The 18,178-nt window shown below is 32.5% G+C and overlaps 9 protein-coding genes across 9 annotated transcripts; 3 read left to right on the top strand and 6 right to left on the bottom strand.

The window, feature by feature from the left end:
* Positions 1-200: 200 nt before the first annotated feature.
* Positions 201-2,486, top strand: ascc2 (ubiquitin system component Cue domain containing protein; the record flags this gene model as incomplete). The annotated part of the gene is made up of 2 exons (XM_004362428.1): positions 201-1,609; positions 1,679-2,486. 2 exons carry the CDS (start codon positions 201-203, stop codon positions 2,484-2,486), a joined length of 2,217 nt encoding a protein of 738 aa, XP_004362485.1.
* Positions 2,487-2,642: 156 nt separating this feature from the next.
* DFA_02877 (uncharacterized protein) lies at positions 2,643-4,274 on the bottom strand (the record flags this gene model as incomplete). The annotated part of the gene is made up of 1 exon (XM_004362427.1): positions 2,643-4,274. One exon carries the CDS (start codon positions 4,272-4,274, stop codon positions 2,643-2,645), a length of 1,632 nt encoding a protein of 543 aa, XP_004362484.1.
* A 350-nt stretch (positions 4,275-4,624) lies between these two features.
* On the bottom strand, positions 4,625-6,016 carry DFA_02876 (uncharacterized protein; the record flags this gene model as incomplete). The annotated part of the gene is made up of 1 exon (XM_004362426.1): positions 4,625-6,016. The coding sequence occupies one exon, from the start codon at positions 6,014-6,016 to the stop codon at positions 4,625-4,627; it is 1,392 nt and encodes a 463-aa protein (XP_004362483.1).
* Positions 6,017-7,088: 1,072 nt separating this feature from the next.
* On the bottom strand, positions 7,089-7,820 carry pex4 (putative ubiquitin-conjugating enzyme E2; the record flags this gene model as incomplete). The annotated part of the gene is made up of 3 exons (XM_004362425.1): positions 7,089-7,292; positions 7,496-7,735; positions 7,818-7,820. 3 exons carry the CDS (start codon positions 7,818-7,820, stop codon positions 7,089-7,091), a joined length of 447 nt encoding a protein of 148 aa, XP_004362482.1.
* Positions 7,821-8,073: 253 nt separating this feature from the next.
* On the top strand, positions 8,074-8,429 carry DFA_02874 (ubiquinol-cytochrome-c reductase subunit; the record flags this gene model as incomplete). Its single annotated transcript, XM_004362424.1, has 2 exons — positions 8,074-8,217; positions 8,376-8,429. The coding sequence occupies 2 exons, from the start codon at positions 8,074-8,076 to the stop codon at positions 8,427-8,429; spliced, it is 198 nt and encodes a 65-aa protein (XP_004362481.1).
* Positions 8,430-9,040: 611 nt separating this feature from the next.
* Positions 9,041-9,509, bottom strand: grn (granulin domain-containing protein; the record flags this gene model as incomplete). Its single annotated transcript, XM_004362423.1, has 2 exons — positions 9,041-9,096; positions 9,200-9,509. 2 exons carry the CDS (start codon positions 9,507-9,509, stop codon positions 9,041-9,043), a joined length of 366 nt encoding a protein of 121 aa, XP_004362480.1.
* A 687-nt stretch (positions 9,510-10,196) lies between these two features.
* Positions 10,197-13,544, top strand: DFA_02872 (natural resistance-associated macrophage protein; the record flags this gene model as incomplete). Its single annotated transcript, XM_004362422.1, has 6 exons — positions 10,197-11,139; positions 11,489-11,855; positions 11,949-12,151; positions 12,222-12,648; positions 12,712-13,237; positions 13,329-13,544. 6 exons carry the CDS (start codon positions 10,197-10,199, stop codon positions 13,542-13,544), a joined length of 2,682 nt encoding a protein of 893 aa, XP_004362479.1.
* Positions 13,545-13,600: 56 nt separating this feature from the next.
* On the bottom strand, positions 13,601-15,693 carry DFA_02871 (uncharacterized protein; the record flags this gene model as incomplete). Its single annotated transcript, XM_004362421.1, has 2 exons — positions 13,601-15,650; positions 15,680-15,693. 2 exons carry the CDS (start codon positions 15,691-15,693, stop codon positions 13,601-13,603), a joined length of 2,064 nt encoding a protein of 687 aa, XP_004362478.1.
* Positions 15,694-15,792: 99 nt separating this feature from the next.
* On the bottom strand, positions 15,793-18,168 carry DFA_02870 (uncharacterized protein; the record flags this gene model as incomplete). Its single annotated transcript, XM_004362420.1, has 1 exon — positions 15,793-18,168. The coding sequence occupies one exon, from the start codon at positions 18,166-18,168 to the stop codon at positions 15,793-15,795; it is 2,376 nt and encodes a 791-aa protein (XP_004362477.1).
* Positions 18,169-18,178: the final 10 nt, after the last annotated feature.

The raw sequence follows: 18,178 nt of genomic DNA, 5'->3' as shown, positions 1-18,178 counted from the left end.
GAGCTCACTCAGATGCATGATCTTACCTACTTTAGTTTTTTCATTTGGTTCTTTCATTCTTTGGACTACCCATTAACAACAACAATAACAAATAAATAAATAACAAAGTAGATAACAGATAACAGATAACAAGTAGATAAGAAGAAGAAGAAGAAGATAACAAACAGAAACAACAACATAGATAGAAGATAGTAGTAGCAATGAGTCAACAACAACAGAAACAACAACAAAATAGAAATCAACAACAACAACCAAATCAAAGAAAGAATAATAGTAGTAATACATCATCATCATCATCTACTTCTACAAAAAATGATAAATCACAAGGAGTAATAGTAAATGAAAAAGAAAAAGAGTATCAAGATTTTGAACAAAAGAAATCGATTGAAAACAAGGGAATAGAAGAATCATACTCTTTGGTAAAGAATAGTTTGGGACATTATGAAAAGAAGGCAGATCTCAATGAATATTGGTTGACAAAGCATTCAATCAAATTTATGCCATTTCTACCATTGGACAATAGCAACGTCGACAATGTTCAGGGTGATGAAGTCTTGTTATTTCACAACAATGATTTGTCGCAATTGCTAAAGACAAAGTATCATGTATTTTGGTCACACGTTGTATATAATCCATCATTGCTAGAGTTTGTAGACTCGTTTCTTCGATACATCAATCGATCCTATCCAAAAATAGATCTTTGTTCAAAAATATCCTCATCCCCAAGCACTCTTGGTGTACCATCAAAAGATTTCATGGAATCTAAAAGAATGTTATTGAAACGTGCATTCTCTGTGATTGTACGGTTGTCTACACAACAGGAAAAGACATCTGGTGATTATATTGGCAAATACTACTTTGCCGATTTGATTGCAAAGTATAGAATATTTGATGTAGCCAAATTGTTTGACATTTGTGCCGTATTTGGACCATCGTGCAAGACAGAGGTGGTCGATCTTGTCAACCGAGTGTTTGACATTCAACCCAAGCTCTACAGCCATCTCCAACTCGAGGCTGTCCCTGCTATCCTCCAGTCACTGACTGATCTCAATCTATCGGTCATCCAACACAACCATATTGACCTTATCAAGGTTGAAGACAGTCTACGTTTTGTGCTGGATGTTGTCTTTTCAATTGACAGTTTCCTCAGAATCCATCCATATGGCACACACGCCTTTTTCCAAAACAGAGCCCATTACACTCTTGTGTATTTCTACCAAATGTTCCTACCATTGATGTACAACAATGTACCGGGGTTGGTTGGTACCCATGCCCAAGAGGCAATTGCCACCATCAACCAACACATCCTCGGTATTATATTCTCGATCACCAAGCATCTCCATCTCGTCAAGATTGACCAGTACAACATGCTCGTCAGTGAACCTTGTAACATTTGTAAAAAGCGTCCCACCATTGAACAACTATCCAACGATACTCTAGAGTTTTACGAATCTCTAAACCTTCAACACGTCCTCAACAAGGAAAAACAATCAAAATCAATCGTCGATCAATTTGATACTCTAGCAACCGTTCATATTTTATTAGATTTAGATAAAAAGTTTAATATCTCTACTAAACTTAATTATTTATTTAAATTAAATTCTAAAATGTAATAGAAAAAACAAAAAAAAGAAAGAAAGAAACTAACAATATTATTTATTATATATATATATTGTAGTGATACAAATAGATTATCATTAATATTAAAATCAATGGGTAAAGAATTGATTAAACCAAAATTACAAGTAGAACAACCACAACAAAGAGTTCCACAACAACAACAAACACTTTCAGAAAAGGAAAAACAGGATATTCAATCAATCAAGGATATTTTTTCATCATATGGAGATGGATTTGTTTATGCTTGTTTAAAACATTTTGGAGGAAATGTTGAAACTACCATCAATTCACTACTTGAAGATAATTTACCTTCAAATCTAAATTTAATTGATAGATCACTTTCTACTATTCAATCAACTACAACTAGTCCAACTAGACCAGCTCCTTCCCCTGTACTCACATCAACCACTTCTACAACTTCTACGAGTACAACTAGATCAGCTCCATCATCATCATCATCAACCACTTCTACAAATCAACAAGTTGATAATTTGACCAAACAAGTTTATGAAATGCATGTTGGAAAGAAATCATATAGTAACGATCAAGCCAATATTCAAACCAACAAAAACTTTATCAAAAACTATGAAAATATGATGTATGAAGATGAATATGACGATTCATTGGAAGTATTTTTGGGAGTATCTGTTCAAGATGGAGAAGCATTGCATGACAGTAGCAGTGACGAAGAAGAATATAGTAAAAACAATGAATCACTCATTGTCAAACAACCAAAACAAGGAGGTGCCAAACCAGGTGCCAGACCAGGTACCAAAGCATACCAACAAGCTCACAAAAAGCATAATCAAAAAGATGCTTCTGCTAAAAAGAGAGGTCAGTATAGTGCACCTGTTGGAGGTCGTTAAAATTTAAAAACAAAACAAAATAGTTAGTTTTAATAAAAGTTTTAACAATCCAAATATACTCTACAAAACTATATATATATATTGTATCTTTGATATTAAAATTATTTTATTTTATTTTATTTTATTTAATTTTTAGGTATGTAGGTCGATCCATGGTTAATTTAAATTTGATTTGGTAAAGATTAATTGTTTTAATCCAGAAATATTTGAAATTGTACATCCACGATAATAAAAACCTTTTTCATGGAATTGATCAACTATAACATCTACAATATCAACCAAAGAATCTATTATAATGGTTGAAATGGATTTACAAGATCGCCAATCCAATTTTAAAATTTCAGATAGTTGGATAGCCTTTTTTTCGCTATTGTAAAGTGATGGTAATACACACCGATAATTGGCAATATCCCTAAATCTGATTGTATTGATTGATGGATTATCTAAAAACAATGATGATAATTGTTCGGTACTTGGTACAGTGTACAATGTTATTTTGGTTACCGTCTTTGGTACGATAAATGTAAATGGTCGAATACGAGGTATTGAAAGATGAATATGTCTTAGTTTTGGAAACTCTTCTATTTTAAATTCTTCATAAATTGGTATTAATTCTCCATCGTCTCCTCGTTTATCACTATAATAATAATCTGCTTTGATTACTTGAAGATTCGATTTAATATTTTGGTGTAGTCTGTGATAACTTATATCCATGATGGGTGTCATGATCTTGATGAGTTGTTGGTTATTGTTTGGATCAAACAACTTTGTAAATCCAATTGATGTGAGCAAAGATGATGCATCTCCTACTGACAAATCAGATGGTGACCATGCAAAGTTGATCGATGTTATATTTTTAAAATTTGATAGTATTGACTTGATAGTGTTACCATTCAAAGGGCTATAACAAACTATTTTAGAAAGATTTGGCATTGCCAAAGACAATTGATAAATGTTTGATGGATTCTCCACCAAATACAATCCTTTAATGTAAATCTTTTCAACTTGACCAAAGGTTCGACATGTCAAGTCTATGTCACGATTAAATAGTTTCTTTTGAGATAGACTTTGTAGTACCACAAGAGTCGATATATTTTTAATCAGACAAGAGTCTTTTTGAATATGTCTCCAATAACTATCCTCTGGTTTCATTGATATGTTGTTTAGGAGCGATGTTGAAACCAAATAGAATACTTTTTTAGATACCAATGCCAACTCTAACCGCCAAATGTATGAATCCACACCATTAAACTTTCTAGTATCCATAAATGAATCGAAATTAAAAGATTGCAAACAATCATTTTCTTCCATGTATTTGTGTAATGGACATATCGATTCTGATACTAATATTAATTTCCCATGATTATCTTGTCTATGAATACAAGTACAAATTTCAATAGAGTACCATGCCATTCCAATAATCTTGAATACTATAGGCCAAGGTAACGATGCTTCATTTCCATCCTTTACACCAACATCTTTTGCAGTAATTGATATAAATGATCCAACTCTACTATTCTCTCTTGATATCTTTTTTGGTGATGACTTTATCTTGTCCAACAATATATTTTTAGTTTCTCTTCCTGTTGTCATAATAGAATTAATTTGACAGATCTCAAATAAATCTTTTTTATATAATTCGTTAAATGTATCTAGTGTATTATTATTATTATTACTACTACTATCTGTTTGAGTTGATTGATTTGTACTTGTACTACTAATAATACTATTATTATCGCTATAGAGTGAACATTTTTGTTGTTCTTCTTCTTCTTTTTCTTGATCCATTCTTCTTTGACATTATTATTACATCTACCAACACACACACACACACACACAAAATACAAATAAACAAAATAGGTATGTTTATTCTTCTTCTTGAAGTTTTTGTTTGTGAAGAAAATATCGTCACCCCCCAAATAATTATCAGAATTTAATGTTCATCCATTTTTTCTTGAATTCCCCCAAAAATAAAGATCTTGAATATTACAACAAAACACATATTTATACAACTAAAAGAAGAAAAAGAGCCTCTTCCTTTTTTATTATTATTATTAATAATTACTCTGGATGTATGTGGCAAACTTGGTGAATAATATTATATTATATTATTGTTGTTGTTATTGTTATTGTTTGGGTTATCTTGATCCAAAAATGAAACGTGGGAATAGTTGCCAGTTAAAGGTAGCATCGTTGTTGTTGTCTCCACCATCACTATCATCATCGTCGTCTTGATCTTCATGGTGATGATGATGATGATGATAACGATCTTGGTTTCTACGACGACTTGCCTTTTTCTTCTTTTTAGTGTGGCGAGGACAGGCACTAACCTCTTCCTCTGAGTCCTCTTGTTCTTCTTCTTCTTCTTCTTCTTCCTCTTGTTCCTCCTCTTCTTCCTCCTCCTCTTCCTCTTCTTCTTCTTCTTGTCTTTCCTCTTGTGCTTCATCATCTTCCTTGTCAACATCGATAATATCTCTTTCATCAATCTCTTCACTATTTGGTCTTCCTTGTCTACTGTTACGATGAAGTAGTCCAATTCTTAACAAATCTCTAATATTAATACCAACATTACCATTATTTGCGACGGTAGTGGTAGTTGTGGTAGTATTGTTATTTCTATTTACATTTGGTGATGATCGAGTTGTTGTTATGGTTGTAGTTGTTGTGTTTGGAGTAATGGTTTGATGATGGGTATTTGATCTTCTTGAATTGGTCGAGGAGGAGGATGTATTTGATTGACTAGTCGGTGGTGTTGGTTTAAGTGCTTTATGGTCTCTATGTGGTTTTGATTCGAGTGGTTCAGGATCTTCAGTTTCCTTTCTCTTTTTGTTGTTGGAAGTGGTAGTGGTTGTAGAGGTAGAGGAAGTACTAGTACTATTACTATTACTATTACTTCCATCATCTTCATACTCTACATAGAATATATCCTTTAAACAAAACTCTGCTCTACAACAACAACATTTACAGAATGATTTGGTTGCTTGTTTACTGGATATCCAATAATGTTTTATAATACAATCTACACACATGGTAGACCCACAACGACATGTTTCACTATCACATACAATTCTCTTTCTTGATGACGACGATGAAGATGACGACGACGATGATGATGACGACGATGATGATGACGACGATCCTCTGGAAGATCTAGAAGAGGATCTAGTAGAGGTGGTCGAAGTAGTAGAGGATGTAGAAGAATTCTCTCTAGCCGCTTCACTATGATGATTATGAGAAGATACTGTACAAGTTCTCTTGATCAAAACATTGGCGGGATTCTCTAGACAGATAACGCAAGTGTTTCTAGTTGCATTGGCTGCCAACTTTTCCTTGGGTGATTTCTCTAATATATCGAGTACACGCTTTCTAAACAATTCTTCGGTAGGAGGACATATATAATGAGAGAGTGAGTTGATACGTTCGATTTGTGACTTGATCAATGGCTCGAGCAGCTCGATTTGCTGTGCCAACTTTTGGTTGAGTGTTGTAATGTGGCCAAGTGAGTCGGTAATGTTGGTGTCGTGCTCCATGTACTGCAACTCTCTGTTCATCTCGCCAAGCAGTTCACCCGTCTTTCTGTACTTGGTCATGTCCTTGTTGAAACTCTCTAGCTTTGACTTGCATGCCTTCATCTGTTCGACAAACGGGAGGTAATGTGTGTTGTCTTGATCTTCGCCCAGGATTCCTGCCTGTCCCAACAATCTTAATAAAAGTAAGGGATGAGGTGAAACAATTAATTGTATTGAATCCATCTCTTTGAATAATAAATAACTATTATTTAATAGTAGAAAAAAAAAGGGGAACAAATGAATGAATTGAATGAATGAGTGATAGTAATAAGTTATTGGTCTAGAGAGTCGTAGTACTGTCAAACAAGTATGTTGTTGTTATGCTTCTGTATGTTAAAAGGGTATATGATATGATATGATATGATGATAGATATATGTACAAACAATACAGTTGTATTATTGTGTGTGAATAGGTTGGTGATGGATGGATAGATTAATTCTCAATTGAATTGTATGAGTGATGAATCGATAAGTTATAATATTATGTATATATATATATAAAGCAATTGAATAATTGCAAGTAATGTATTGTTGAATAAATGGGAGAGAAAGATGTATATAATCTATGTACAAAGATAAAACAGTAAGTAAAGTAATATAATAATAAGAATGAAAAGGATGAAGTAATTTATGTGTTTTGTTCAATTTTTTTGGGGATACTTTTTTCTTTTTTTTTTTTGTTCAAACTAAAAAATCAATTCCTGGCTTATGGTTTCCAAATTACAACCAAGATGGGATTAAAAATACAATCACCCAACATGGTTTTAGATTGATTTTTTAAGTTTTATTCCTCTCTCTCTCTTTTTATAAATAATTTTACAGAAAAAAAATATATTCGACTTTGATTGCTATGTTTTAATCAACGTTGTCCATACATACATACATATGGATATTTTGGTTTTATATTATTATTTTTCTTCTCGTTAGAGGGCCTGTTTATTTACAAATATGGGTTGTTGCGTACATCCAAAAAAAAAAAAAAAAAGGGTAGGTGAAGTATTATTGTGATTATTATTTGATTTGTTGTTGTTGTTTAAGAATAAATTCTAGTGTACATTTTTGCAAGAGAATCATGTCCTTTTTGATCTCCATTTCTAATTAAATTACCAGCATCGCAATTAAGTGGACTGTCAGCCTCTGGATGTGCCAAAAGTGCAATAATAGATCTACAAACAGACTGTAATGTATAAACAGCTGACCATGAAGTTTTTAATAAATCCAAACAAATTTCTCCTGTCTAAATATATATAATATTATATATAATATATATGATCCATTCAATCAATATTATAATACCGATTAAATAATACCAATTAAATTCCAAATCAAAAAGTAGATAAATTCACGGTTAATGGAAAAGAAAGAGAGTGAGTGATTAGTTAGTGTGTTATGTTCATGTTTAAGTTCTCTTTATGAGTAATATTATATTATATCACTTACCTTGAAATGAATATTTGGATGGAATACTTTAGTGATAAATTTAACGGTTGGAGGTTGAAGAGGATAGTTTGAAGGTACTTGAATAGAGAGTTCAAAGTTACCACCTTCATATGGTGTATCTGGTGGACCCTTTATAACAGCACACCATTGATACAAGTCTGATTCATCCTTTGGGAATAATAATATATCTTCAAATGTTTCATTCTGTAATACTTTGTACTCTTTCATTAACCGTGCTGCCTATTATAATAAATGTATTGAAAGTGTAAGTGATGTGAATCATGTAGTAATCTCTGAGTATAAGTAGTAATAATACACTCACCATTTTCTATTATTTATTTATTGTGATTAACTATTCTATTCTATTTGTAGCAATGTAATAATATAATTAATACAAACACAGAGAATTTGCAAGCTGTCCCTCATATTAAATTTAATTTGTTTTTTTTTTTAATTTTTTTTAAATTTTTTTTTCGTGTTGCTGATCAGCAACTATGAGACGCAAAAGTATCATCATGAGATAGCACTAATTTATATTATATTGCATATATACACAACAACAACAACAACAACAAGAGATGAGCAACTTTACCGGATTCTTATACAAGACTGTCTTTTCTAGAAACTCTACCTTTATCACTGCCGCCATCATTACCGGTTTTGTTTTCGAACAATCTGTTCATGGTGTAGTCGATGTTGCCTTTGCCAGTGCCAACAGCGGTGTATGTATAATATATTAGACTATATGACATAACAACATAACAGTAGCAACAGAAAACAGCACAGACAACAACAGAGCAGCAACAATAGTCATGACAAAACAACGCGAAACTTGAAACTAACGACCATTCATCTAACAATCATATTAACATCGTAACAGAAAATCTGGAAGGATGTCTATGCTCAAAGACAAGCCAAGGGTATCTCTGAATAAACGATTTAGGATAACAATATAGTATTATTATTTAAACAACAATCAACATGCACATTAACCCTCCTCAACCCTCGACAACAACAATAACTTATAACGAATAACCAATAATAAGTAAAGTACAATACATAAACTCTCATATAACCTTTATAAAACCCAAAAAAAAAAAAGGATTAGATGGATCAGTAGATTGGTAGATAGATAGATGGATTCGAAACGAACAATCAAAAATCATCAATCAGTCAATCAATTGGAATCTATATTATTATTATTATTATTTGTTGGGAAGAAAAACACACTCTTGCAAAAGGAGTATATACTTTATGTTTATTACATATAAACAAATCATATATATACATAATTTGCGATCGGTTGTAGGTAGGTAACCCACGATAATCAATATTTACCATGGTATATCTATAAATATACCATGTATATTATCATTGTCGTTATAAATAGGTTGGAAGAAGGAAGAGGAAGAGGTGGAGGAGGAAGGGTAATTGGATTGGATTGGATTGCCGCCAAGACTTTGTGATATCGTTAAAATAGTTTAAATGGCAATCATTATTATTATTATTTGTTGTAGTTGTTATAGTTGTAGTTATTTTGGTGATTTAATTTTCAGATGTAATCCATCTACTATTTGGAATACATATTTTACCTCCACTCGCTTTTGTTAATAATAACCAAAAAAAAATATAGATTAGTAATAAGTCGGAATATATTTATATAATTATTATTAATATTATTATCAAGTTATATATATAACTTACAACAAGAAAAGTTTTGTGGACAGCAATGTTGGAGATCTTTACAACAAACGGCATTGTTTGCTGGACAACAAGAGTAACCTGCATTGGCAGATGGACAACATGTGTTGCCAGCCGGACAAAAACTACCGTCTTGACATTGTACGTTTGGTTGTTTCTCGATAATGTTGTTCATTGATCTGCTGAGTTGGTGTGATGTAGATGCTTTCACAAAAGTAGTCACAGTAGGAGTATTAGTTGCTTGAACAGTTGTCATCATGATGACGACCAAGACAACCAAAACGAAAACAAAGTTGATTCTTTTAAAAGACATTATTATTATTATTACTAATATCTCTATCTTTCTACCTATCTATCTATCTGATGATGATGATGTAATGGTAATGATAAAAAGCAAATTTACGCTACCTCCGACACTGTTGTCTGTTCGTTCTCCTCCAATTGCACAACAACTAATTATAAAAAAAATATAAATTATCAAAAGCCCCGCCACTCGTTCCTGACAACGAAGGGATGTGTGAGTGGTATGAGTCCGCAAAGTCTCTGAACAAAGAGGCAGAGAACTCAAAATGGGATACCACCCAAAGTTATAAAAGATACAGACAGTGATACTTATCCCGATCTTTCTGTTACAGTGTTGTTTTCATCCTCTCAAGTTATCAACTTTTGTAAAAGATAGATCACACAACCAGTGTTTCGAAAAAAAAGATATTATCGAAAAATCTGTTGATCAAACAACCCCCACAACCAGAGTTCGAGTCGGCACTGTTGTTGAAAAGTTCGTTTTTCTTTTCGTTGCGAGCTTACCCTAACCCGTGGCTGGCCTTTCGCGACTAATATAATCAACTTGGTTGAAATTGAATCATTGTGTAGATTGAAAACATAAACATGCATATATAGAGATATAGATAGATAGAGAAAGAGATAGATAGAGAGGAGGATGACATCATCATATAGTATTAAAAAGTTATCAATGATATCATTGGTACTATGGTTCATAATGAATATTAGTACATTGATACTCAACAAATACATCTTTGCAACATACAACTTTACCTATCCGTTCACACTTACTGCCATACACATGTTTGTGTGTTGGTTGGGTGCACGTACAGTATTGAAACATTTCAGTCATTATTTGATTGATACGAGCGATGCAGCATCTCGAGCATCATTTGACAGGATCGAGTTTAACGAACAACTCAACAAGATACTTCCACTGGCACTGTTATTTGCTGCTAATATTGCATTGGGTAATGTGTCGTTGAGATTCGTACCCGTCTCATTTATGCAAACTATCAAAGCGAGTGTACCACTCTTTACAGTGGCTATCCAGGCTTGTTACTATCGCAAGCAGTTTTCCAAATCAACATACCTCTCAATGGGTCCGATTGTCGGTGGTGTGGCCTTGGCTAGTCTCAGCGAGGCCAATTACAACCATATCGGGTTTTACGCAGCTCTTTTGTCGTCGGTAGTCACCGCTCTGTTTGCCATCGTGTCGGGGATCACCCTCCAACAGCGTCTAATCAACCCTATCAACTTGCTCTACCACATGACCCCATGGAGTGCAGTCTTTCTCGTGCCGTGCAGTATTGCATTCGAAATGCAGGATATGGTCGAGTGGTTAGCCTACCGTTACGAGCAGTCTCTCGTATCCCTAGTGTGCGTGCTCTTGGTGTCTGGTTCAATCGCCTTTCTACTCAACATTTGCACATTCTTTGTCATCAAGTACACGTCGGCACTCACCTATACCGTGTCTGGGAACCTCAAGGTCATCCTCTCCATCTCCATCTCCATTGTCGTCTTTCGCAATGAAGTTGGGTTCCTCAATGCCATTGGCTGTGCCGTAGCAGTTATCGGTGTCATTTGGTACAGTCAAATTGGTTATGAATCAAAGATACAACAACAACAACAACTACAATTACAACTTGTCCAACCGTCATGTAAAAAGGAAGATGATCAATTATTGGACCAATCTTCACCAAATTCTTCAATGCACCACTCCATTTCAATTTTAAAAAATTAACATTCAATCAAATCATACAATCCCCCACCCCCCTCTCACATCCCACTTACCATGGATCAAGATCAACATACCATACCCCCTCCTCTCACACCCACTTTTAAAATAATAATAATAATAATATTATTATTATATCTTTTCTTTTTGGGAGAGTGTAAAGACAGACAGACAACCATCTGATTCTCTCATTACTCATTCCATTTTCCATCTTTTCATCTTTTCATCCATCAATCATTAAACTAAACTATTAGCATAATATATTATGATAGATAATAGTAGTAGTATGACAACAGATCAACAAATACAACAACACCAACAAGAGAGATTAAATGAAAATGGACAAGATGATGACGATGATATAGAAGAACAAGAGGATGGAAAAATATTTTCAAAGTCTATCAATCATAGTAATAATGATGATGATTGTCATCGTCACCATCAAAAAGAGTTTGAAATGATCGATTTAAATATTCATCAATCATCAATGGATCATCAACCACAACAAATAGTAGACATTGAAGATGAATCAAAACAATCACTATTGTCACCATCGAGGTTATGTAAAAGTCAAGATGGAGCCAATTCAACTGGTATTGATGAAGGTGATACTGAAAATACTGTTGATATTCCACACGAGTATGTAACAACAATAAAGAATAAAAAAAAAAAACAAAATATTATTGTTCGTTCATTAATTCTATTTATTTATTTGTGTTTGTTTGTTTGTAGGGAAGGATTTAGTTTTAAAAAATTAAAAGCATATTTAGGACCATGCTTCTTTGTAAGTGTTGGTTATATGGACCCAGGTAATTGGGCAACTGATTTAGAAGGTGGATCAAGATTTGGGTTTGCTTTAATTTGGGTATTATTATTAAGTAATATAATGGCTTTATTTCTTCAAACTTTATCATTTAGAGTTGCCATTGTTACAAGTATGTTAATTATTAAATAATCATTTATTTATTTATTTAATTTAAATTAATTTATTTTAAAATATTTTAGAAAAGGATCTTGCACAATTATGTAAAGAGGAATTTACACATAAACCAATGAGAATTTTAATGTGGATTATATTTGAGATCACTATAGCAGCTACGGATATGGCAGAGGTGATTGGAACGGCGATTGGATTACAAATACTGTTTGGTATTCCATTGATTGCTGGTGTGGTTATGACTTCAGTTGACACTCTTTTATTCCTAGCCATTCAGAGATGGGGTATTAGAAAGTTGGAATTAATCATCATTTTAATGTTGGCAGTCATCACATCTTGTTTTGTCGTAGAATTGGTTTATGCAAAACCAGATGCCAAGGATGTATTCGCCGGGTTTATACCATCACTCACAACAGAGAGTGTAGTTGTAGCAAGTGGTATCATTGGTGCAACTGTAATGCCTCATAATTTATTCCTTCATTCTGGTGTTGTAAAGTGAGTAACTAAACAAAAAACAAAAAAGAATATTAATATTTAATTTTAAATTTATTTGTTTAGATCAAGAAAGGTTGGTAATGAAAGATCAAGAGTTTATCAAGCACTAAAATATAATTTATTAGATACTATATTAGCATTGAATGGTGCATTCTTTGTCAATGTTTCGATTTTGATATTATCGGCAAGCATCTTTTATAAGAATAATTATGTTGTGACTGATTTAAAAGAGGCGTATAATTTGTTGGGAGATTTGATGGATAGCAAGACTAGTAGTATTCTATTTGGTATTGGCCTTTTATGTGCTGGTCAATCGTCGACTATCACTGGTACAATGACAGGACAAATTATAATGGAGGGGTTCTTGGACCTCAAAATTGCACCTTGGCTAAGACGACTCAGCACACGATTACTCGCTATCATTCCAGCTGCCATCATCATTATCGTTTCGGGTGATCAAGCAACCTACCAACTACTTATATTTTCTCAAGTCATCTTATCGATTGCTCTACCATTTGCAGTAATACCATTGATTCAATTTACAAGTAGTGAATCAATCATGTCACCTTTTTATAAGAATCCTTTATGGGTAAATATATAGATAATAATAATAATGTTTTTTTTTATTTAAACAAATATTTAAGTTAACTTTTTTTTCTATTTTATATTTTCTATTTTAGGTTACAATTATAACAATATTAATAGCAATGTTTATTGTTGCAATTAATGCAATGACTGTTGTATTATTGATTCATAGGTTTTTATTTGCAGGATTGGCAAGTAAGATTTTGACTTGTATATTTTTAATTCCTTTGGTTTTTTGCATGGCAATCTTATTGATTTGGATGATTATCAGAAAAATACCTCGAATATATAATCTTTTAATAAAACAATGAAAAAGAATGTTGGAAAGACCAAATTATTATTATTATTATTAAAGATCCCTCCCTATTTATTTTAAAGAAAAGGTTTTAGTTGTAGAATCTGTTGTACATAATTCAGGTTTGGTAAGTAATGGAGTAGAGAATCTACCCATCTTTTTGAAAATGAAGTCGATAATATCCAATGAAGATTTGCGTAAAATGATTGAAAATATTTTAGATTCTGTCAAATTACCATCTTCTATTTCACTGTAATTTAGTAAATAGTTGCATTGTTTGATCGTACTATTTTGAGTGATTCTAGTGATACCATTTAAATCCAATTCAGTTTGTTCAATTAAAAATACAAGATTAGCTCTTTTTTGTCTTGTAGCAGCTTTTTGTTGCATCAATGCAAGTGTATTTCTATCAATATCGAATAGTGTCAATAGTATTTTTATACATTCCACATTACCATGTTGTGTTATAGTTTGGGCGATTGATTTGATATCGACATTGCCCAATACCAACTGTTTTTCAAGCAAGAATCTATAAAGATTCATATTTGAATAGATACAAGTGGTTTCTATCATTGCTTCCAAACAATCACCCAATCTAAAATAATTTCCATATTTTTGATGAATCTCTCCATTTAGTAATGACTCTATTATGTAATCACCATATCTTCCAAGATGATCGGCCAAATCAAATTTTATAACTAGGTCAAGTCGGAGTTGAAATTCTTCTTTTTCTATTTTCTGTTGATGCTCTAGTAGTTTTAAGATTAGATAATCATCTTGTGAGAATAATGAAGCAGAAATGGCATCTTCAAAATCTTCCATTTGATAGAAACATTTTAATACATAGTCTGTAAGAAGTTCAGTTGGATGAAGAGGCATTGTTTTCATTGAATCTGGTGTAAAACTAGTTGCATAGAAACCAGTTCCGTCGAGTAGTTTAACCATATCCTTGAATTGTTGTAATGTACCTTTAAACTCTTCAAATGTCCATTCATGTCTACTTTCATCTTTGAATTTGTTTGTCATGTGGTGTACCAAGTCAAAGTTACATGTTGCAACGGCTGTTGAAAATATTTGGGCCATATTTTGTGAATCACTGTCCATGTTTTCAAGGACATAGTCAAACACTTCAACCTTGTCGATGGTTTGTATATTACATAGTTGCATAAAGTGGTTGGCTTGTTCAATAGTCTGAGGAGCAATAGTTGTACCAGCATACATAAATCCTAGCTGAATAGGATCTTTGCAAATATATTGTAAAATGTGATGATCAGTCTTTACAACATATTGCAAGATCGTAAGTGCAATATCCATCTTGGTACTCCAAGAAGAAGTAATTGCAAATGGATAGTAAAAAGGGTCATTTTCATTGTCCATGTGCTTTAATACTTCCAATGTCTTTATACTATAATTGTCAGTTCCCATTACTCTTTTTGCAGATTCATAGATTGTTTTAAATGGTATTGTACTCTTGGCAAGGTATTCTGAACATTCCAAACCACTTGATGAGTTTTCTATTGCATTTTGAATCTCTGCAGTAATTAGAGACAATGTTTGACTTGCATTTACATTGAGTGTAGGATGACGACTAGTTACTCGATCGAATAACTCTTGTTTGCCAAACAATGGATCTAGATTGATTGATATTGACAATCCCTTTTCCATGACAAAGTTGATCATTTCTAGACTATCTGAATGACATTGAATCTTGCTTGCAGGTACACCATGATCGTCCAATAAGAATGTAACCAATTCAATTGATGAACATGGTAACGCATCTCCAATGTTTAGTTTGATTGGTTCTGTTTGTTTGAGCAACATCTTTACAATCTCCAAATCACCTCTCTGACATGCCCATTCAATTGTACGATCAGTACAAAAATAGAGAGTATTTTGATTATAGATTGACAGTAGCAATTGTCGATCTTTCATCTCTGTAAAGAATAATCTAATAGCATCATTTGATACATGCAGTCTTTGTTCAAATTCATCTCTATCAAAGATCATCTTTAACAGTCCTTCATAACCATTCTTTAGTATCCACTCGAGAGTAATGATTGCACCTAATCTATATGATTTTAATTGTTGTCTACGATTATTTAATTGTACTGATTTTAATATCCTATTTAATAAATATCTATTCTTTAATACTTGACTGTAAACATTATTATTATTATTATTTTTTACTATCATTTTTGAATAATGAACTGCAGATCACATGTCACGATGAAAAGTCTTGTGCAAAAAAACATACTTTACTTTATTTATTTTTTTAATTTATATTTCAAATACTCTAGATATTGTTTTGTTTTACCATCAGCAAACAAGGTTAGATAGGGTGAACAAGTTGGATTATTAAATAACCGACCAATTTCAAATAGATAGGTGATCAGATGTAATTGTGCTTGAGATGATCCTGCCATGAATGATAGTGTTGTAGATTCTAGGTGTAGTCCATCACCCTTTTTTGAATAGTCTAATTGATAGTTACATTGTTTAGTTTCGCTGTATCGGACAATACCATCTTGTTTTCCAATTTCAGTGTGTTCAATCAAGAATCTAAGCAGCGATAGACTGTATTCACTAGTTAGATTCCTTTGATTATCTGATAGTTCTTGTTGGTCAATTTTGAATCGAATAATATACTCTTTCATGAATTCAACTGCACCATAATGAGAAATCATGTCCAATACCTTTTGACTAGTATTTTCATCTTGTAATGATCTCTGGAATAAAATGTCCAACAAGTATTTAAATAGACCAATCTTTTTGAATACAACTGAACTTTCCATTGTTTTAATTAGACCTTTTGAACCAATGATGATGATACCATCACCATATATTTCATTTAATTCACCATTTAATAGTGATCTTAAAACTGGTTCATTGTATCTTACAAGATAGTCGATTGATGGTTGAAGTCTAAGTACCATATCCAAATTTATCTTTATATTATTAATATTGTTTTGTGACAGTAATGATTTAACCAAGTAATCACCATCAGAATAAAAGGTAAGAGGAATTGCATCTTCTATTGGTATTTTAGACAGACATTTTAATACATAGTCTGTAAGATGTTCGATTGGATGAAGAGGCATTGTTTTCATACACTCTAGTGTAAAACTAGTTGCATAGTAACCAGCTCCATCTAATAGTTTAGTCATATCCATATAATCTTTTAATGTTGCTTTGTTATTTAAACTAAATGACCAATTACCAAGACTTTGTGCTTGACCTTGCAATTTCTTTGTTAAATGTTTTACAAGGTCATAGTTGCATTGAGTGATTGCATCGAATAGGATTTTTGACATTGTATCCAACCGTGACTTTCTAAAAGCACCATAGATATAGTGATAGTCGCATACTTGAATATTATCTATTTTTCTAATGTCACCAATCGTTTCAAACAGTTTGAGTTGTTCGATAGTTTGAGGAGCTGTTTCGGCTATAGCATGACTCCAGATAATGTCATAGTTTTCATATTTTAATGTTGGTAGATAGGGATGATCTATTTTAACCATGTACCCTAACAATGCCGCCAATCCTACTGACGATCTATCAAACGTCAATAGAATACGCATTGGATAGTAGAGTGGGTCATTTAAATGATTGATCGATTGGTTGAGTTGACTTGCAATCTTTTCAAACCTCTGATGATCAGACTCTCCAACTGCGATTATTTTTGCATTGAACAGCTTTTCAATCGTTGTCCAAATATATTTAAATGGTATTTTACTATTCCCCAAGTATTCCACTATTGCACTTGTTGAGTTGTTGTTGTTGTTGTTGTTGTTGTTGTTGTTGTTGTTGTTGTTGTTGTTGTTGTTGTTGTTGTTGTTGTTGTTGTTGTTGTTGTTGTTGTTGGCAGCTTGATTAATCTCTTTGGTTATCTTGGAGAATAATTTGTTGTTAATTTTTTTGTTGTAATTCCAAATACATTTCATTCCACTTTGTATGACCCAATCTAGTAATAATTGTTGTTGGTTGTTTGACCGAGTAAACTCTACATGATCAAATCCAAGTAGAGGATCTACATTGATTGAAATTAAATAACCTCCTTGTTTATGTTTCTCTAATATGTACTCTAGTATTTCTCGATTATTTGTTTTACATGTAATCATTTTCAGAGTAGACGGATCTTTGATTTGTCCAAACATGTATTTTACCAATACAAGAGAATTTGATTTAGTTGCACATGATATATCCTTTGCATTGATTGGTGGTAGTTTGATTGGTTGTGTTTGTTTGAGCAACATCTTTACAATCTCCAAATCACCTCTTTGACATGCACTAGATATAGTATTATCCATACAAAAGAGAAGAGGGTGTTGACGATAGATTGACAGTAGCAATTGTCGATCTTTGATCTTTGTAAAGAACCATTTCATTGTTTTAGGTTTTACATGATGACACATATATTTGAACTCGTCTCGATCAATGATCATCTGTAATAGTTGACCGTCTCTATAATACCCATTCTCTAGTACCCATTGCAAGTTGAAGCTTATTTCATTGTATCTTAATGATTTTAATTGTTGTCTATGATTATTTTGTTGTACTAATCTTAATATCTTTTGTAACAAGTATCTATTCTTTAGTACTTTACTGAATACTACTTTATCAACATCATGATCTTTCATTTTTACTATT

Source organism: Cavenderia fasciculata, assembly GCF_000203815.1.
Source record: "Cavenderia fasciculata unplaced genomic scaffold Scf_Dfasci-G-b-205a01.r1-3, whole genome shotgun sequence".
Classification (NCBI taxonomy): Eukaryota; Evosea; class Eumycetozoa; order Acytosteliales; family Cavenderiaceae; genus Cavenderia; species Cavenderia fasciculata.
The sequence above is the reverse complement of the archived record's forward strand: the minus strand, read 5'-3'. Positions and strand labels throughout refer to the sequence as shown.